We start from the raw sequence: 22,831 nt of genomic DNA, 5'->3' as shown, positions 1-22,831 counted from the left end.
GTGTAGAAGCACCCCCTCTTAAAGTTGGGAGGGGTCCTAATTCACCATAGAAAATATTTTTGCCTCCAGAAACCTCCACATGCCAAATTTGGTTCTATTTGCTTGATTAGTTCTCGAGTTATGAGGAAATTTGAATTTCATTTGTATAGGAGCCCCCCTTCCTAAAGTGGGGAGGGGTCCCAATTCATCATAGAAAAAAAAATTGTCTCCAAAAACACCCACGTGCCAAATTTTGTTCCATTTGCTTGATTAGTTCTCGAGTTATGAGGAAATTTGTATTTCGTTTGTATAGGAGCCCCCCCTCCTAAAGTGGGGAGGGGTCCTTATTTACCATAGATAATATTCTTGCCCTCGAAAACTTTCACATGCCAAATTTTGTTCCATTTGCTTGATTAGTTCTTCAGTTATGAGGAAATTTGTATTTCATGTGTATAGGATCCCCCCTCCTAAAACGGGGAGGGGTCCCAATTCATCATAGAAAAAAATTTTGTCTCCAAAAACACCCACATGCCAAATTTGGTTCCATTTGCTTAATTACTTCTTGAGTTATGAGGAAAATTGTGTTTCTTTGGTACAGGAGCCCCCCCTTTTAAAGTGGGGAGGGGTTCTAATTTACTATAGAAAATATTCTTGCCCTCGAAAACCTTCACATGCCAAATTTGGTTCAATTTGCTTGATTAGTTCTCGAGTTATGATGAAATTTGTATGGAAGCCCCCCCTTTTAAAGAGGAGAGGAGTTATAATTCCCCTTATAAAGAGGGAAGGGGTCTCAATTTACCATAGAATAAATTCTTGTCACCGAAAACACCCACATGCCAAATTTTGTTCTATTTGCTTGATTAGTTGTCGAGTTATGCAGAAATTTGTGTTTTATTTGTATGGGAGCCCCCCCTCTTAGTGGGGGGAGTGGTTTCTAACCATCACTAAAACCTTTCCTGGCCCCAAAAAACCTCTACATGCATATTTTTATGCCGATTGGTTCAGTAGTTTTCGATTCTATAAGGAACATACGGACAGACAGACAGACAGACAGACAGACAGACAGACAGAAATCCTTATTTATAGGTATAGATTCCATCTTCTGACCGTTCTTTCACCTTACAAACGCTCCATCTTTCATATATCTATACCTATAAAAATATTGTCGGCGAGAGAGCGAATGTGTGCGTGTATGGTTGAATGGTTAAGGTGGAGGGAAAAAAAATAGATATGAGACTATCTAGTATAAGGGTGCGGCGGTAGCTTAATTGCAAAAACATTTGAGTACCAAGCGAGATAGTGTGGGGAAGTCTCAACATTCACCAGTTTCATCCAGTTTATCATCATTCGCATCACAAACTCCCTCACGTTACAAACAAAAAAGCAATAAAAATGAATTTTTGTCTGTCTGTCTGACTCGGAAACTATTGAACCAATCGATGTGAAAATTCGTTTTAGGCCCGAAGAAGGTTCATATGATGGTCCGAGACCCCTCCCCCTCTGGAAGAGGGGGTTTCCATAGTAATAAAACACAATTTTGGAATGTGATGGTTTTCCGAGGCACGATTTTTTTTTCTATGATTGTTTGAGACTATTGGAATGAAACACAAATCAAACATGAGAATTAACTAAACACAAAATTTCTCGGGTAAGAAGCTGTTTTAGTCAAGAAAGGGGGAGGCTTGAGTTACTCTCAGAGCTACATGACGCATTAGAAGTTAACCTAAAGTTATGCTAGTAAAAATGCATTCAAATTGACAAGATACGGCGTAGTTTGAAGATAAATTTTTTGTCTATGGAATGCTTCTACACTACACAGAAAGAATCGTAGAAACTACCGGTCCAAGGGTTAAATTAAAAACATACACAAGTTTTTTGCAGAAAATATAATTTCGTTGGTCTTTAATTCAACCACCTATTTCTGGCAGAGCTGCATTCTGCCTTTAACTTGCAGGGTTCATCATATAGAGTTAAAGCTTGGTTTCGGAAAAGTTTCACATTTCTTAAATTTCTGAGTTGTTCATAAAAATTTAGTTACATAATTCTTTGAGCAACTTTTCCAGGATCCAGAATTATTGGGATTTCTTCTACCCAAATCTAGCCCCTAGGTTAAACTAAAGCTTATTTATTAGCAACGATCATAAACCTTGCCAAGGCAAAGTGCAAGGTTAACCGCGACTCATTCTCGTGAGTTTCGCAATCGAGGTCTCACCAGGTAGGTAGCTCCCAACCAGACATTGATTCGATCACGCGTCAGGTACAGGAATTTGCCCTCATTAATATTGCTCCATTATTGTATTTTCTTGAAATGAACGGAATCTTCAATTGTTCAGTGAATGGGGCATTTCAGTATTATTTCAATATACATAATGCCAATTTCGATAAATATTTTACCCAAGCACAATTCGTTGTACGGTTTGTGTCAATTTTGTTTCAATGTTTTGTGTACTAAATTCTTATCTTACACTTGCAGAAATGTCTTGCTCAAGAAATAATAGAACCCTAAATAGGGTACGGGAGGGTATTTCCAGCCCATTAAGCGGTAGCCTGAACAATATTCAGGAATTACGTTGAAACTATATTTATTCGAGACAAGATTTTTATACCATTTGATAGAATAATATTTACTGAAAATCGGCGTGTATTTTGATCTTAATGAAACGCTGCCGAATTTGAGTTATAGTCGCGAGAAATAATGAAGTCGGTGCGGCTAAATAGGGCCCATTTTCTATAGTGGTGTCAGTGTTTTTTAAATCCGACCAGCCGAATTAGCCAGCACAGGGATTAGTTGCTTTTCAAAAACAGATCAAAAGAGAGACCGATGGATAACGTGTCGCTTTTGCCTACATTCCGGGCTCATTGAAGATAATTAGTTTTGCAGTGGCAACAGCTTGCTGCTGGCGCTAGTGTATCGTTGAATCGTTCATATACATTAACGCCAGAAGCAAGTGGTTGTCACTCAAATACTAGCTATGTTTACACGATAGAAGCGTTTCAGGCCTCACATATTGGTAGTAGCGTAAATAACGCACCATATGCTGGAATTAAAAACAAAATGCTGCTAATGGCTAGTGATGGAAAATTGATTTATATTTTCATATCAGATGGGAATTTTTGTGTTCTTCCGTGATAAAAAGAAGTAGAATTCTGCTGGTTTTTTCAGCCTGGTTTCGTGCCTGTGGAAAACCGGTGGTTTTGATGTTTATTGAATAAAATTTAGCAAATTGCTTACATTTTTATGAAAATAGTTATAACACATTAAAACCTATGATTACTACCTTCGTTTCAATATTGTTATATAGCGGCGAAGTTTTTATTTGGGAAAGTGTAACCAAAAAAGGTAATGTATGCCGAAATTAGTAGCGTGCTGGGAATACCCTCCCGTACCCTATATCAATGCAATTGAACATCAATTAACACAATAGTGAAAAAAAATATTTCGCTAACTTTATTCTTTCAGCTTGAGATAAACAGTTCAAATTTGTATTCCCAATAAAAAAGCTTTTCAATCCATTGACAGAAAAAAAGCATCGAGCGACATATCGTGACTAATCACAAAAGAACCCGCTGGAAATCCTGACCGTTTACTAAACAAGAATACTGCAAATAAAAAATTTCCCCGAAGAAAAATGCAGCTAAAATCCTCCATCCATCCATCCATCCTAACCTAACATCTTCCAGGAAGGTCAAACACGGATAAAATCGCCCACTCGTTGTTGTTTGTTACTCGGTCGTTCGTTCTAGAGGAGGCTTCTGCCTGCCATTAACTAGTGTGCTCTCGGTGTCTCGGTTCTCTGAGGACGGTGGACGTGTGCCACTCCCTTGACCTTGGATACCGGAAGATACAAGCGAGTTTTCCCACTTACGGCATGTCTTCTTCGGAAATGGATCAATTCTCCGTACATACATACTTCGATCGGTTCGCCGGTGGAAAGTTTATCCTAACCCTTTATGGGCCGGTTAAGGTTAAATGTCAAGTAAAAAATTTAATTTTATACTGAACTAAGTCAAAGTAGGCTGTAGTAGCAAAGTTAGTTCCTTTCGTAGTTGGGAAATGAATTACCCTAGAAAGCATAGTTGTTCCCTTAGTTAGTGTTCTTTTATCGCCTGGCTCAAGTTTCCCTTGGTAGGACGTTTTCTGCTTTTAAAAGGATATTGATTTTCCCCGAAACCACCGCGCACCGTCCCCCCACTGTGCCGGGTAGAGCAAGCTCTGATCCAGCTGCAGCGTATATATAATGTAGTTTTTGCGGTTATATTCTGTAAGATTAATTTCTTCTCTTCAACATGGCCGGCGAAGACGACGATGACGATGATGGAAGAGCTGTCATTTTTCAACAAAAGCGCTTTTCTAGGCCATATCGTGGGGCAGGCGCACCGTACGGGGAGTGCTTTCGGCTTCGACCGGAATCCGTCATTAAGGATTATGACGGAATTCTCATTACAAAATTGGTGGCCGTTTATTGCTTTCGCTTTGTGGCTGTGTCGCCAAACCAAAGAAATTGCCCACCCTCTTCCGTACACTTTTGGTGACACATTTTTTCGCCATGTTCGCAAGCCTTTAGACGTATTCAAATTAGATTTATTCTAACTATCAAAAACTGTTACTTCGTGAAGGTTGCTTGAATATTTGATTCATGGAAAATGTATATCGCTGGTTCCCTGCTGTGGTGCCGTGACTTCACGCATTCGAAACTTGCTTTATGTTATTTTCAACTCTATAAAATCAATATTCTCGCATATTTATGCGAGATTTTCGACATGTTCCAGGCACGCATCTTGGCCTTCGGCGAAACGTACGTCACAGCAAACAGTGAGTGGCGCTGCTGCTTCTGCTGCCGAGATGGGCTGATGGTTTCACGATCGCTATCACGCCATCAACGTAACGTTTCCTGGTAGAATGCGCAAAAATATCTACCCGCCTGTTTGCCGATCCAAACAGCTTCTAGGAAAATTTTAATTAGTGCAAAAAAAACACTGACGAAGCTTTTCCCCTCGCGTTCCACTGACAGGGAGCAGAAGCTCGTATTATTATCATCATATTTTGCAGAATTTTTATAGCGATCTATTTGAACAGACCGACAACCCACGGAGTGGCGTAAATCACACATAATCGGCGCTCCGTGTCTGCACCCGAGCACCGTCCGAGGCGCGCACCAGAGGAAAAAAAAACAATCAAACAAAGTGACTGTACAAATTGGAAAGTAATTACCGGGAATTTGCTTTCTTGCTCGTCGAGCGAAAGAGTTTCGCTGTCGAGGTTTTTTTTTTGGACAGCTTAACAAAAAAAAGTACGTCCACACGTACGGCTCTCATGTTACTCCGTTTCTACCCCGGGCCCGGGTCGAATCACAAGCCCTCTAACGGTGCTGACTTCCCGAATTGTGGAGTAAAAAAAAATAACAGTGAAACATTCTTTCTCTTCACCTGACGCGACATGCGATTTGCTGGCTGTGTTCTATTATGTAGCTTCTTTTTTTTTCGGTGCGAAACCACATTTTGCGAAAACGAGTACCCTACAGCTGGGCGACCCGAAACCCCTATCTGACACTGCTGCTGCTCCCGCTTGGCTTGGCAGTTAATGGGGCTCGTGGTGGTGAAATGGGCCCCGTTCCGGGAATAACTGACTGCAATTGGATCTTGTGTGCACCGGTACTGTTATTACGAGAGCTTTTGTATGTTTGATAACGGGTTCGAGGAGAAATAGTGCACTTTATAATGGCGTGAAATTGCATTCTGCTTGCTCGGTCAAAAGTTGCCACTGAAAAAAGAACCCGTTAGGACGGCAGACAGGCAGGCAGGCGATCAGGTGAAAAGGATCTTTTTCTTGCTTCATTTGTGAAACGGGAACGGTAATTCAATCGGTTGAAACTTTTGTGCTGATAGCGAACTATTATAGGTGGAAGGTTCAAGTGCAGATGCGAGCAAGCACAATAGTAGTCGTAACTGTAGCAAAACGATCAATTTGTCTGATGTTGTTTGCAAATAACGGGCATTTTGAGTAGTGAAAGACGCTGGAAGTCCAATATACATTTTATGACTGATACATTACGTTAGTTTGTGCCTATCAAACATTTAAAAAACCAATACAATGGAATTCCTTTTATTCATAAAAATTAAATTTCTAACGATATTGAGAAAAATGAAAAACTTGTATTATTCTATTTACAGATTGATTTAAAATGCTTACCAAAGATTGATATATCTTATACGGTGGTATTTCCTTACTCAAGTTAATCCTCTTTTACATTTTCATTCGTCGCCTTAGAGCCAGAAATTTGTTTTCACTAGACAATATGATAAATGTGTTCAAAACAGTTAGTTTTCTTGGCATTTTAGCAGGAGGTCTCTTAAATCCGATACCCAAAAGATTAAGTTTAAAGTTTAAATGTGAATGTACGTAACGCTATTGAAAATTCAAAAGTAAGTTATTATGTGACCAAAAAAGCTTTCTTTCCCATGGTTTTTGCAACGAACGAGACGAGCGTACGAACGATGCTGGTTGTCCATACTAATAAAACTGAAATTCTAAGCACCAGATTTCCATCATTGGCTAGGAAACTGATACTTTTTTACCAAAATGTTCGTTTTCTTGTATCTGAAATTAAAACACAATCTGTCTCCATTGCATTTTCAAAACTTTAGTAATTAGCTCAAATACAAAACAAGGCACGTCCATAAATTTTGTATATGCTTTGTAAAAAAATTCTCAGCTTTTTAGAAAAACAACTCACAAACTTATTCCGATTTACGTCACATTGTATTCCAACTATGGAGAGTGGCGTGCAAGTGGAACGCTATTTACATTAAACCGTTTCAGGTATTCTACTAAAGCAAAGTCGTGGACTTAAACCGTCATTAGACATTACCCTTTTTTATCGACAGACTTCGAAACCGGCTGTTTAGAGTACAGGAAATTTAGGGGGCCAGTGTAACGATCCTACTGACTCTATCGAGCAAGCACCGCCTAGCCGAGATTCCAACATGCGACGACTGGCTTGTTAAACCAGCATCGTACCTCGAAGCTAAGTGGGCGGTTCAGCACTGTTTCCAGCAGTTTGGACAGCTTGATAGGAGAAAACATGTACCTTCCACCGATACTGGTGCCATTTGGATGCAAGGCTCATTATTAAAAAGCGCGTATTTTGTTTTCATAGGTAACTAGCTGATCCGATAAACTTCGTATTGCCACAAATTAAACTGTGTTGTACATAAATCGTGAATCTCGGATGACCTTTGTCACAATCTTGAGTTTTGCAAGTTTCTCAGGAGTTCATGGGTGTTTTAATATACAAATTTAAGAAAACAACTCCCCTCATTGCTTAGCCTGACAAAATAAAGCGGATGGAATTTAAATATTCGCCATCATTACAAACCATTTCGTCGAAGACCATTTTGCGGAACACCAATTCTCGGTTGATCATAACACGGAATATAGAGTTTCGCAGAATACTATTTCGCGAAAAACCTTACGCGGAATGTACCATTTCACGGAAAATCTTTTCGTAGAAAGTACCATTTTGCAGGAATTACTCAACTAAAGGAAAGTAATAGCGGTCAGCAGATCTAGGAAAATAAATAAACCTAGTAAGAGGTGATCTCTACGGGAGGCTGCGCCTCGCGGCCTGTGACCGTCTCGCCCTGAATCATCTAATGTTACTATTGATAGTTTTTGGTGGTCTTGTTATTGACTAATGTTTTATGAGAGTCTAAAATTTTTAGAGTTCGATTAGTTTTTGAGTTACGCAAAAAATTCTGTTTTATTTGTATGAGAGTCCTTATCCCCCTATCACAGAAGTGAGGGGTCTTAAACCATCAAAAAAAAATTCCTGCCTCCAAAACCCCTCACATGCCAAATTTGGTTCCATTTGATTGATTAGTTCTCGAGTCATGAGGAATTTGTATTTTATTTGTATAGGAGCCCTCCTTCCTAAAGTGGGGAGGGGTCCTAATTCACCATAGAAAAGATTTTTGCCTCCAAAATCCTTCACATGCCAAATTTGGATCCATTTGCTTGATTAATTCTCGAGTTATGAGGCAACTTGAATTTCATTTGTATGGCAGCCCCCCTATTAGTGGAGGGAGGGGTCTCTAACCATCATAGGAACCTTCCCCGGTCCCAAAAACCCCTACATGCAAATTTTCACGCCGATCGATTCAGTAGTTTTCGATTCTTTTGTTCAGAAATTTGTTTCACTTGTATGGTAGCCCCCCTATTAGTGGAGCCTCTAAGTGGAGGCCTCTAACCATCATAAGAACCTTTTCCGGTCCCAAAAACCCCTGCATGCAAATTTTCACGCCAATCGGTTCAGTAGTTTTCGATTCAATAAGGAACATACCTCAGAAATTTGTGTTTCACTTGTATGGCAGCCCCCCTTTTAGTGAGGGGAGGGGTCTCTAGCCATCATAAGAACCTTCCTCGGCCCCAAAAACCCTAACATGCAAATTTTCACGGCGATCGATTCAGTAGTTTTCGATTCTATAAGGAACATACGGACAGACAGACAGACAGAATTACATTTTTATAGGTATAGATATGTTTGAAAACCCGTATCTTGAAAACAATCGATTGCTTCAAAATTATGTCTAAGGGTGAGTTGTAGGAAACATAGTTTTTGCAACGAGTGAAGCAAGAATGTAAACGATGCTGTTTTTCACGCGAATTTCGGAATTTAAGCGGTTTTTTTATTTGAATTTCGGAATTTACGCGGTTTTTTACGCGAATTTCGGAATTTACGCGATTTTTTATGCAAATTCCGGAATTTACGCGGTTTTTTTTACGTGAATTTCGGAATTTACGTGGTTTTTTGACGCGATTTTTGGAATTTAAGCGGTTTTTGGTGCGAATTTTGGAATTTACGCGGTTTTTTACGCGAAATTTGGAATTTACGTGTTTTTTTACGCGATTTTCGGAATTTACGCGGTTTTTACGCGATTTTCGGAATTTACGTGTTTTTTTACGCGATTTTCGGAATTTACGCGGTTTTTTACGCGAATTTTGGAATTTACGTGGTTTTTAAGCGAATTTCGGAATTTACGCGTTTTTTTTGCGTGAATTTCGGAATTTACGTGGTTTTTTACGCTATTTTCGGAATTTAAGCGGTTTTTTTTACGCGAATTTCGGAATTTACGCGGTTTTTTTGCGCGAATTTCGGAATTTACGTAGTTTTTTTCACGCGATTTTCGGAATTTAAGCGGTTTTTTTTACGCAAATTTTGGAATTTACATGTTTTTTTACGCGATTTTCGGAATTCAAGCGGCTTTTTTTACGCGAATTTCGGAATTCACGCTGTTTTTTGACGCGATTTACAATTTTGGAATTTACATGTTTTTTTACGCGAATTTCGGAATTTACGCGGTTTTTTACGCGATTTTCGGAATTTACGTGGTTTTTTACGCGAATTTCGGAATTTAAGCGGTTTTTACCTTTGTTATACTATAACAAAGGTTTAAAAATTGGTCGAAAAACACGAAATTGATCCGAGGCCCGGAGGACCAAGTCACATATACCAATCGATGAGGTTCGACGATTTGAGCAATGTCTGTGTGTGTGTGTGTGTGTGTGTGTATGTATGTAATGATTTTTTCTATCGCCTGTTTCTCAGAGATGGCTGAACCGAATCGTTCGCTATTACTTTTGTTTGAAAGGTATTATTGTCTAGTAGATCACTATTGAGTTGCTTCGTGACACGACGTTTCGTTTAAAAGTTATAAGCAAAAATGTGAAAAATACGTGACACGGGTTTCTCTAGAACTACATGACCGATTTTAACGGTCTTAGTATCAAATGAAAGCCCTTATTAAAGCTAAGTTATTCAGGAATTTTTAATTGAAAACAAACAAGTAGTTTAAAAGTTATGCTTAAAAAACCTGTTTTGACAAGGTAATAATTATCGCCTGTTTCTTAGAGATGGCCAAACCGATTTATGCGCTATTGGTCTCATATGAAAGGTAATATATCCTAATAGATCACTATTGAATGATTTTTTGATTGGACGTTTAATTTGAAAGTTATGAGCAACCGTATACACCACACCAAAATTAACAATAATATATAATGATTTTAACCAAGATAATTTACCTAATTTCAATTATTTTAATATCAAACGAGAGGTTTTGACACTACGAATATATATGCAAAATTTTATAAGAATTGGTTGTACCGGTCAAACTCGCGCCTACTTTTGTAACACAATTACTGGTGCGCACTATAACCCCAAACCAAAGAAAACGTGCGCACTAGAGGTTTGACTGGGAAAACTTGGTTTTAGGTTTATCGAACCTTTAGAATAGTTTCTTGAAATTAAAAGCTCTGTTGTCTGGTGGAATCTAAATTTTGATTAATCCCCCTAACAGTGAAATAAAAAAAAATTTTTTTCTTCAGTATCAATATAACACATTGATGTGTTCTGCAAAGTTATAGAGCATATTATTACAAGAAATTTTGCTAGAGACAGTAACCTTCCATCTCTGCAGCTAAGATAGAAAAATCTTATTTATTGTATATGAACTTGTAAACTCAGTTTTTATATTTTTGCTCTTTTTGTAATTGTTGTAGACTTTTTCTTGTATTACAAAGTTGTACAAATGATAAAAATACACAGCTTTGCTGAATATAGTATACCTCTATGTTTGCTTGTTTAGGAACTGTAGAACATTGATTATAAAAAATACCTTAATTTTGACTACAAATTTCTCGACTACCAGCAGACGGATATATTTTAAACATTTTACATTGGCTAGTTTTGCTGCATACAGACACCATTTTTCCATATGAAGAAACGAGAGAAAATTCCACTTGGGGTAAATTTCGGTACACCTCGCATGCTGATTGTTTCGTTTCTGTGATGGCGGTTTATGCTGAACTATTTTCCCAACAATTTAAATTATTAATGCATTGAATAATTATGACATTTTGCTCAGAATAAGTTTAATGAAGAATATACGTTAGTTAATCAACGATTTGTAACTTTATAACAATATTACGTTGAAAAACCTACACGTGTTGTACAAAATACAACAGCGTGAGTAACTAAAGGTTAATAAAAATTGATGAAAATTATTCAAGAAAACTCTATTGAAGTGAATCAAATAGAATGGCATTGCAGGACCTTTACTAGGCAATGTATATGTTAAATAATAAGATTTCCACATACAAGTTACTTTTATTTCCACTTACTCAAATTAATAACAACTTACTTATCCTTACTCAGCAATTTTATGAAAAAAGGATCTATCAAAATTTAAAAGTATTTCTATTTTGTTCAAAATTTGTAAACTTATTCAATTTTCAAAAATTTTATGTAAACCAACGCATTACGCAACGTTAACCAATAGATGAATTATGTTCCGAAAACGTGTCGATTTCTATCTCAAATAACAATAAGACCGTATAACAAAGGTTCCTTTCACCACTAGGTGGATTAAATCGGGTTTTACGCGAATTTCGGAATTTACGCGGTTTTTTACGCGAGTTTCAGAGTTTACGCGGTTTTTTACGCGATTTTCGGAATTTACGTGGTTTTTTACGCGATTTTCGGAATTTAAGTGGTTTTTACGCGAATTTCGGAATTCACGCTGTTTTTTTACGCGATTTTCGGAATTTACGCGGTTTTTTAATGCGATTTTCGGAATTAACGTGTTTTTTACGCGAATTTCGGAATTTACGAGTTTTTTTACGCGAATTTTGGAATTTACATGTTTTTTTACGCGAATTTCGGAATTCACGCTGTTTTTCTTACGCGATTTTCGGAATTTACGCGGATGTGCTCAAAACGTCTATTTTTTCGCGTAGTATTGAAAGTTTTTTTACGCGGAATTTTGTTTTTTTTACGCGAATTTTGTAATTAACGCGGTTTTTTACATGAATTTTGAAATTTACGCGATTTTCGGAATTTACGCGGGACGTATCCTTCGCGTAAAAAGCGACTTGAGTGTACACATGAGTAATTCTTGCTGAAACGGGGCCACTACTGACACGAGGTCTGCAAATATTGGAACTTTTGCGCTCAATTGGTTGAAAATGGTTAAAAAAATAAGAATTACACTGTTGATACCTCGAAATAGTGGACCCCTCGTTCGCCAAAGGGCCTAACAGTTTCAAAAAAGGTGAATTTTGAGCAAACCTTGAGCAAACCATGTAATATTTCCAAAATTTGCTATAAAAGAAATTACAAACTACGGAGCAAAAGACAGTGAATCGACACCGCTAACTTACGTGACTGTTGTCATTCATGTCAAAAGAGAAGGACATTCGAATGGCACGTCATATTTGCGATGAACGTTCTTTGGCTAAATGTTATTTGTAATCAATGGTCCTTTTAAAGGCCACAAGCGAACGTTAAAGCAAGATTATTGAAACATGTCAAGCTATGCATAATTATATTTAATACAATAATCTGTGGGCTGATCATTCATTACTATTGCAACCTTTATGATGCACACAAATGATTTTTAAAAGAAATCTATATCTCAATGCAATGCAATGGTGTTGTACTTAGAAAATCCCGTCCACGGATTTTCAAAGCCACCATTGCATTCAATGATGCATTGAATATGAATATTTCACTCTTCTCTTTTAGACATTCACTTAAACAATGTCACTCACAGATTCTTATAAACATACATATGCCAGAAATGCAGTTAACATTAGTCTTTGATCTAATGATCTGATATAGTCCTACGTCAGCCTTTCGTAGAACCCTTACGGCTGTATACCTTAGAGTTTTTGCAACGAGTGAAGCAAGAATGTAAACGATGCTGAACGAAGCGATGTGTCGATAAAAAACGCCATTCGTCTCCATCCACAAATCTCAGCTGCATTCACAAAGTAAAGGAAATAAATGGAGAACAAACGTTGAGGGTTACTTAAAACTTGCCCAATCGGCCTATATCGAAGAAAATTATTTCGAATTGCGAGGCAAACGTTATAAACAAATGAAGGGAGCTACAATGGGGGATCGCCTGTCACCTTTCCTATGTGAGCTATTTATGCTATTTATCCAGGTGCGATGTCTTTTAGGATTTTTCGAATGTCTCACACTTTACAGGTCTTGCTCCACCTGGTATAACCATCGAGCACGTTGCACACCTCGGCATCTGGTACCAACCGGGTCTGAAGCGAACATCATTTTTGCGGGGTTGTTGTTCGGCATTCTCCCAACATGTTCCACCCATTGTATTCTTCTAGCTTTAGCAACTTTGTGGATACTGAGTTCGCATAAGAGCGGCGCCAACCAGATCGTAGTTTATCCTTCTCTTCCGTACACCGCCAAAGATGATCCTAAGCACACGACGTTTAAAAGTCAGTGCTTTCAAGTCCCCGTCGAGCATTGTCCACGTTTCGTACCCGTACCGGTCCTATTAGCGTATTTTATATGGTTCATTTGAAGCTAATCAGTCCTTAGGCTCTTGTGGAGTTGGTGGGTAACCACGGTTGCTGGCAAGAATACGTATTCATCGTATGAAATCTTTCCCACTGAGTATTAATTTTAAATTATAACAAGGAAATTATCCAAGCCATTTTGAATAAAAAATGGAAAATATTACTCAGAAGTTCCTTTACGACACTCACCTCAATAACAAAAGACCTGAAAAGGGTGACTGTCGCGTATAACGATGCTTCAACATTACATCCATACGAAATTTATGAAGGACATATTTGTCGGACAAATAAAATAGAATTTTGGAAACCAATCGCTAATACACATTAGCATCGTACTGCGCAGCCCGCTCACCAAGCCAACAGCTCTGTAGCTGTCGACAAGTCGCGAGCGTGGGCGGCGACACCCCAGACACCCAGGCTGCAGATTTTGCTTTACTTTTCTTCTTCATCTCACGCCCACGCTTACACACGCGGCTAAGAGTGCACTATTACTGCACAGGCCTCGTGACTCGTGAGCGATCGCCATCAACTGCTCGGGTTGCAATGACGAGCGACAGCGACGCGACGGTCGTGGCTGACAGCTAAGTATGCATTCGCACAAACAAACTCGTCGCGGTGCATGAAAAAATAGGAAAGAAAATCCGAAAGAGAGATGCTCACGACCACACAAGTGTGGACGTGAGTTGACCACGATCCTGAGGAGGAAAAAGCGTTAGTTGGAACAACTATTCCGAGCGAATGACACGCGCAAGTTTTACGAGAAGGTGAACCAAACTCGTAAGGGCACCTAAACCTGACAACAGAAGGAGACGCAACGGAACTTAGCTTAGAAGTGCCTCGGTAAAGCTGAAGAACACTAGAGCAGCCGGAAAGGACTGACTCCCGGCAGAACTCTACAAAAATGGCCAAGACCCGCTAGCAACGGCACTTCATTGGATAATTTCTAGGATTTGGGAGGAAGCAACTTAATTTACTGACTATTAGTGTGTCGAAATGTAATTTCTTTCATAAGAAAAATCCAATATCTGGAGCAGTGCTCAAAAAAGTCTTAGCACTGACGAACTGACATGATACATAGAAGAAAATCCTACAAAAACCATCGTCCTACACAATTTGCTTGCACATCAGCACCCTCTGTTATGCTCGTTACGGAGTAGCTGGCATTTGCAGGGTTCTATACCGTAGGGTTTCTACATTTGTATGGTTTTATACTGAAAAATCGAGGCAAAACTCGGCGCGGTGCTCGGTGCTGTGTGGTCATAGGGGTCAAAGACTTATGTGTATTATTAGACTCCGAACTGTCTTTTAAGCATCATTATTCTCACAGCAACGATAAATCTGGATTTTGCCAGATTGACTTCGGCGTACTATCAAAACGTTAAAGGTTTACGGACTAAAGCTGAAATGTAACAGTATCGGCAACCATTAATTTTCGCCTGATTAAGCTATATTCCGTTATGAGCGTAACGAATTGACCAGCAATTACTCACGGAGTAGTGGAGTGCTAATTGCAATTAATAACTCTCTGGAATGGGAATCCATAACTCTTCCAAACTGTGACAAGCTCGAACAAATCTCAGTTCGTATTAAGATGCAGCGTCGCTCGATCTATTATATCTAGTTCCTAGATAGCTTCCGCCCAATTCGAGTACCGAGCCATACTCAGCACACGTAAGGGCAGTACAATTTGATGCGAATTGCTTCTTAGAATCGGACATAGTTTTGTCAATTGGCGACTATAATATACCTAACTTGATGATTATATTAACGGATATATTCCTTCGAATACCTCAGCTCAGCTGTAGCCTGTTGACTGTCACCACGCTCCATTCATTTTACTATTTGATAAGAACAAATTTGATAAGGCTTACTGCTGGAAGCAGTAATTTCAAAAAATTGGAGGGGATTTTTTTCTATCTCAAATAAATCAACTTTAAATATCTTGCATTTAGACTGTTATAAGTTGTGTGAGTGGTCCAGATCTAAAAGAGAATGTATAAACTTAACCTCATGTTTGTTGACTTGAACTTTGTAATGAGGTTAGATATTAAAAACAGTAGACTTTCCTATGAACGGAGAGAATGGTAGACAAAGTAATGAAATCATATGTGTTTAAGGCGAAATTAGTCGTCATCGATTCTGCCAATTTGAAAAGCAGTTTTTTTGTTTGAAACAAAATTTCTGATCATGAAAATATATTCGCTGTGTTCAGATTGGCAAGAAGAATGCAGTATTTACATTTTTATAAACAGAATCCCGCTTTTGGGCCGAAAAACTGCTTCCGAAATTGGACTTTCCGACGAAAAGTTAATGACTGCTAGTTTCCCGTTAATAGTATCATAGAGTGGCATAAGACGTGAAGGGGAAATAGCGGAAAATTAGATGAAGCAAAGTCATTGAAGCAACACCTACAAGGTCTGTAATTTATTTCGTTTCACCAAGCTAAGGGATCCGCGCGTTACACCGGTTTAGTGTGCCACTATCGCTGGCGGAATTGCGTTACTTTTAGACACAAATTGTGTCTCGTCCACGTCTATTGTAGTCAGCTACCGAATGAGAAGTTTAAATAGTTTTCTACCTGCGACGGAGATTTCCGTGATTCGCATCTGCCCACCATCCTTTGTCTTTCAGCTACTGTTTTCGATAAGGTTGCAAATCTCAGGCGAGCGAGTGTGAGACGCAAGCCTACGACAAACAACTGCTGGTACTGTATGCATACATTCTGCAACCTACACACTCGCGAGTGTACAGCTTCATAGCAACATTCTGCACATCCCGCCCGCGAATCCAAAGCTCACGAGTTGTCCATAGGTCGTGAGCATGAGCGGCACACTAGGATATATGGATACGGATTTTACTTTACTTCTTTTCTTCTTCATTTTACACCCTCGCTTACGCACGCGGGTAAGTGCGCGGGTCATTGCGACCGATGATAGGTATCAACTGCTGGGTTGCAATGACGAGCGTAAGCAACGACCGTGACTGTACATAAAATCCGAAAAAAATGCTCATGCATGTGTGTTCGTTAGAAGAAAATCGTGAGAGAAAATTGGACCACACGAATGCGGGTTTCAGTTTGCAAATTCTCATAATACAAAAAACAAAGCGTTTTTCCTCATTTAGACATATCTACCCCTCCCCCTGATTAGCTCTCCTCGGTCAGCGGCCCTTTTGTCTACGGCAACTTGTACGACTCTCCGAATATAATGAAAGAGAAACAAAGCCTTCCTTAAATTGTTTTACTCTCGTAGTTGTGACCCTCCCATCTTTTCACACGATCTTCATCTTATCTCCCAGCCACTTGTACAACTTCTAACGGTCCAAATGCAACATATTATTATTATTATTATTATTCTATATTTGAGAGGTTTTCAGGTTGTATCAAGAAACATGGACGCCAGTTTGATGAAGAACAGTCAAGGCGTTCCGGAGTTATGGCGCAGGACCCCACATATTCAAAGTTGATTTATTTGAGAAGGACAAAAGTCCCCTCTCCAATTTTTTGATATTATGCACAAAAAATCACGATCTTTCAAACGCAATTCAACCGATTTTAATTCTGCTTACATCTTTCTAAGATACTAACATTTCAAAACAGCCTATTTTTGTCACAAAATTTAATATCAGTGTCTAAGTAAAGTAGATAGCCAGTTTCTTTTTCCACCAAAAGTTGCGTCTTATTGCACCTCAAAAGTCACCTGAAAAAGTGTTTTACGAGAAATCCAAAATAAAAAATTTGTGGAGAAAAATCGCAAAATAGCAGGGTCACCTAACTTGACTCAGGAAAATCGCCCTAATAGGGAAACGATTCGAGATACAGGGATTCCATCTTCTGCAATATTACTTAAAATATTTCAAGCTATAAAATTGCTGAAGTGAATATCGCTCTATCTTGTTTCGTTTTGAAGATAATTTCTGGATTTTGGTTAATTTAAGGGTCACCCTAAAATAGTTCATGCCAAAAAAAGCGGCATCCTAAATCAAGATTTTTTTTGCTAACATGTGAAAAGTCTAAAATCAACGACTACTGAGTAAACAATTTATGCCACCTAATTTGGCTTCCTGGACCACAGTGCAATGATCGGAAATTCACGATTGACTCAACATATACCGTCAGCACGGTATAGAACTCTTCAATGGTCGAGGTCACGTTTCTCAGAGTTCTGGCTAAATGCAGCTTTACCACCTTTACTGCGGCCTCCCATAATCCTCCGAAGTTAGGCGATCTTAGTGGAATGAGCTACCATTTCACTTCTCGGCGTAGTAGAAAATCGTTGATTTTGGCTTTCGTAGTTTCACTATTGGAGATAGGGCCCGTAGCTGGCGCAGCTCCTTGGTCTAGTGCGGCCAGGAATGCTTTCGACGACAAGTCTGATACAAGTTCGAGGTGAATCACCTTCGAGACTAGGCACACGAATAAAGCGATGTACGCCTGCGCGATCCTTGGCTTAAACTTGCCCTCCCTCACTAAAATTGGCCCAGCATAATCGACGGTAGTTAACTCGAACGGTGCGGCAATGTTCACTCGGAATTCAGAAAGATTTCCCATCAACGGTTGGATCCTCTTCGGCTTCGTGCGGAAGGCAATTCTGGATTACCTTGCGAATAGTAGAACGAGCGTTGAGGCTGCCAAAACTCCGGACTGTGCCTCTTGGAGACGTTCTTCGTGGATTTATTTGTCCAGGAACTCCGTCACTCGGTGCTTTTGAGGAAGCAGCACTTGATGCTTGGCTTCAAAGGGTAATTTCGAATTTTGCAGACGTCCACCGACTCGTAGGAAACTTACTCGTGGAATTACCTAATCATGTCACAATAATGTGTTGGCAGCGACAGCTGCTGGCAGCGATAACTTACCTGTGGTAAGCATTGTACGCCAGACTTCCGGCCAATGCAAGCTAGTCGTTTTCTTAAGCTTTTTGCTGTTTGTCCCTTTTGTTCAAGTTACTGATAGAGTAGTGTCTTTAACCAACCCCAAGGTTAATCAAGAGAGGTTTTTGTGATGTTCAAATTTGTTTATCACCCCTGCAGGGTGTTACAGGGTGAATTAAGAATGTCCCTTACTGAAATTGTTATACTATCTACATATGTAATCCAAACGTAAAACAAATTAACTCAGATGTCGATTATATTTAATGATCCAGTTTTCTTTCAAGTAAAATGCCTCAAAGAAATAGGACAAAAATGTTGAAAAATACAGGTCGAATAGTTTTTACGTTAAAAAATTGTCAAGAGTTGCATTTTGCAAACGACCAGAACAAACAGTTGCTGTCCAAACAAACGAAAATCAATAAACAGTCTTACATAACGAACTGCTAATCGCTTTTCGTTTCCGCATCGATTCACAAAGCGCATCCGATTAGGCCCTGTGCTTGTGCCAAGCCAAAAGCCACAAAGTTTCATCAATGACACCGGAGCTTGCTAATAAATATTGGATTGCATCGTTAAAGCATCATCTTATTTTGCGGTCCCCCTTTGGAGCCATGAATGGTGTGCCGTTCAGTTCAGCCAGCAGCTGCCATTGACTGATCGCGCAACCAATCGTTCAGAAAACCATCGACAACTGTCGTCGTCGTCGTGCCCCGGGGTCTAGCTAGGTCGGTTGATTTCAAATGACACACAATTATATGCGACAACCACCAGCTATATCATCTTTCCCCATCATTACTATTGCCCTAGTTTACCCGGGCGCTGAAGCCGACACTCACCTTTCTCGCTGCCCGGTGTGGTGTTCAGTATCTTCTCCTCCTGCAGCCCGTTGCTGCTGGAGCCTTGTGCCATCGATGCAACCGCACACCGAGGACATTCGCCAACGCTGAAGGGATGCTCTTCACTGCTGTCGATGCTATTGTTTCGCACATCACTGACACTGGCAACGGCACTGGCACTGGTGCAGTTGTCATTCACCGGTAGCTTCAAATCACTTAACTTATCACTCATCTCACAAACGGAACTGGCCGTAACCATCAAACTGGGGCTCACTGGACCCTGGGAAGCGACAGTCGCGGCCGGCACCGTCGGCAGCAGTAGCTGCTGCTGCTGCTGGCGCAACTGCTGCTTATGCTGTTGCATTGTACGATTCAATACGCTGGCATTATTGCTCACGGGAGCGGAAGGGGTCGTCATAATGGCCGGAGCGGTCGTAGCGACCGCCAGCAGGGAAGACGTCGTGCACGACGGCCACGTCGGCACATGATGATGATGGTGGTGATGATGGTGATGGTGATGGTGCAGCAGATTGAGGTGACCGCTCAGAATGTCACCGATTAATGCTGTCTCGTTGTTGTTGTTGTTGTTGTTGGTGCGGTCATTGCGCGACGCTTCTTCAGCGCTTGCGGAGACCGCCGCCGCCGCCATCGATGTCGTTGCGGTGGACGCTGTCGTGGCGGTCGTCGTCGGAAGTGAATTAATTGTAATCGGTTTATTATTGTTGTTGACACTATCGTTTCGGTCGTTATTACAGTTACAACCACATTTGGACACGGCCGGTTCTAGTTGATTGTTATTGTTATTGGCACCGCTGGTGCCGCTGCTGTTGCTGCTTGTGTTATACACTGCTTGTGATGACAACAGAGCACTGCTAGCCGTTTTAGCGGGTGCTAAATTAATTGAACAATCACTGTTTTCATAACAACCACACTTGGCTTGTTCCGTTGCGGGCGGTACGGTTTCCTCTATCTTTAATGCCTCTGATGTGCCACCTTCAGCACTGTTGCTCTGTTGCGAAGGAGGCGACGTTACTGCCATCGTTGGTGCATCTTCAACGTTTCCCATGGCCGCTTCCTGACTCGGTTCCATCTTTAACATACAGATCGTTATAACCAAACTACTGTTGGAGGAGCTCTGTTCCTCGTCGTCCGGTTCATCTACATCGGCTCTGCTGCTCGGCGGCCAACTAACAACTGACACTGACGACCCAGACGACGACGTCGCCGTCGACGACGACGGATGATGGTGCTGCTGGTGTTGCTGTTGCGTTTGACTCTGCGCGGTCTGCACTTGGTTTCTTTGCTGCTGCCGGCGACTATGTCTAGCCCCCATCGGCGATCGTTAATCACACACGTATACAGTTCACCGCGGAGGGGCGACGACCGGTGGGGGGTTTATTTTCGCAACCTTCCCCGAACGCTTCCTCTTACGCTCACGGCACTCTGCTCCGCTTCTAAGCACCCTTCTTCGCGACGATGATGATGATGATGATGATGATGATGAAACTATGCGCGCGGTCGAAAGTTAGGCCCGCGATTGCTGCCAGAGTTACCGAAAGATGCGAAGGTTCTGGTTTTTTCTTCACTGTGGCATTTATAGTTTTTTTTTAGTTTTGACGAACACTCTTTTAAGTATGTTAGAGGGGCACGTGCCAAAAAAAAACACAACACACAGATGCTCTTGTCCTTCAGGTCTGTGCTCAATTTTATTCGGCCGCCGTTGAAACTAAGAGTTTTTAAGCGGTAGTTTTCGAAATGTCTCGCAGCCAAACTGTGATTCCTGGAAAGAAAAGGAAGTTTATTAGATTTCTGACGAATTTCATTCATGCTTCGGTGAGTTTCAGGTTTTTTTTGTTTTGCACTTTTCGGCGAAGGCTTTTATTAGTTTCGTGTCTGTGTTTATTACTCCCGGGTTGGTGTTTCTGTTTTGAACTGAACCGTCTGAGACTGAGCCGGAGAGCAAGCGAAACGACCAAACGGAAATGGCAAACTGGGTGTGTGATGAAAGAAATGCGAAAATCTTTTTTTATTTTACTTTATTTTCATTTGTATTGTAAATTTACAACCGCTGCTAATTGGCTGGGGAGGTGTCTTCCTCGGTGGGTAACGAAACTGTGTGTGATTGAATAAGTTGTTCGGATGGAAAGAGTCGATAAATTAGCCGAGTTGCTTAACGTGTGCGATTAGCTTGAGTCGGTTGGGAGCAAACTTTCGAACGTGTTTTGACAACGGGATTGTATATAGTTTTCTACCAGCAGATGACACTCACTGACGTTGAATGTGAAATACATAAAGATCGAAGCAGGCGGTGCGGTGGCAGGCGGAAAACGGATGACATCTTTTTTGCCGTTTTTTCACACAAGTTATCTAATAGGTATCTTTATTATGTGTAACATTAAGTGAAAATGTGAATTCATCAGTTTAAAGATAATCCGTTGTGCCTCATAAACCAGTAGACGTTCGGTCTGGTGCAAATCCAAATTAACTTGGATTAACAACGAGTTGAAATAAACGCTTTTAGTGGAGTGAAAAATGATGAAAAATAACTTTTATGGTGATCGTAAACACAGTTAACTGACGTTTACTGATTTGTCATCTTTTATTTGCATTCAAGTGTGGAAGTTTACAAGATATAGTTATCTCTTTGCATAACAAGAAACTCACCCGACACTCACGGACGGACGGACGGACGGACAACACGCAGTGAAATAACTTCCCAGGAAATGTTTCACCGTTTGGTTTTCCAAAGAACCCAACTTAATTTCGCATTATTGCAATTCACCGAAAGAAGGGTAGGTAGGTATCCTGCTGGCCGTTGTAAACTTACTTCCTCGAAAGACAACCCCGGCCGGGTTGCGGGAGGTTAAAATTCCACTGAATTGTTATTACGTGTGTTTGGTTTGCGCTTGAATGCCAACCACCGCCACCACGGAATTATAGGGAACAACACTGACGTCCACTTTGCTGCTTTCGCCTTCTGTCTGTTTCTGTCTTTGTCAGGCAGTCAAACCTGGCTGGCATTGGCATGGCAGGCGAACATCTGCTTGCTGACCAGAAATTGCTCCTCAATAAAGATCGACCCGCAAGTGTACGGAAGGGGTAGGGTTAAGTGGCGGACAACAACACCCTTTTGCTAATGACACCCAACCGTTTCCACTGAATTCGTCAGCTCCTAATTCGTTTATGAGGAACTACTTATCGTCCTCCTTTTCGGTACGGTAGCAGAAGGGATCACCGTAGCACCTAATTCCATTGAAAACAGTTGGACGTCATTCTGCTGCAGTTGTTTTACTACAAATTTTGTTTCTTCGTCCTCAAAGAGAGTGTCCTTCGCTTCCCTCCATTAAAAGCACTCTTTCTCGTTATTGCCTTTTAGCAATTATTCCGATCGGTTTCGACTTCACCATATACAATCAAGTTGAAATTACTTTTTTTTTGTGTGCATGAGTGCACATCCAAAGGCCGATATGTTTTTGTTTTTTTTTCTCCTTCGAAAGAGGTGGTAATAAAATTGGATCAATTAGCATCGGCATTTCCGGAAATAAAAGTTGGACCTAATTTCATTTCGATCATGTCCATCAAACAACAAACACAGCCGTTCGCAAGTAAATAATAACATGCATGCATGCATGCATGCATGCATGATAGTTCACTTGCACACCTCTCGACATCCGGAACAATCATAAAATAATCGGTTAGTGGGGCCAAAGCGAACACCGAACGAACATCAACAAGGAAAAAGGTGCGGGTGCCTCCTCTTCGC

At 40.4% G+C, this 22,831-nt stretch overlaps 1 protein-coding gene across 1 annotated transcript in view; it reads right to left on the bottom strand.

Moving 5' to 3' along the window:
- The window catches only part of LOC128738544 (mucin-5AC), a 102,616-nt gene that overhangs the window by 43,003 nt on the left and 36,782 nt on the right, over positions 1-22,831 (bottom strand). The window contains exon 2 of the mRNA XM_053833758.1: positions 19,069-20,848. Within this exon, the coding sequence (XP_053689733.1) occupies positions 19,069-20,401 (1,333 nt within the window). The 5' untranslated portion in view covers positions 20,402-20,848. The remainder of the gene's footprint in view (positions 1-19,068; positions 20,849-22,831) is intronic.

Source organism: Sabethes cyaneus, chromosome 2 (genome assembly GCF_943734655.1).
Source record: "Sabethes cyaneus chromosome 2, idSabCyanKW18_F2, whole genome shotgun sequence".
Classification (NCBI taxonomy): Eukaryota; Metazoa; Arthropoda; class Insecta; order Diptera; family Culicidae; genus Sabethes; species Sabethes cyaneus.
This window is presented reverse-complemented; position numbering and strand designations above follow the sequence as displayed.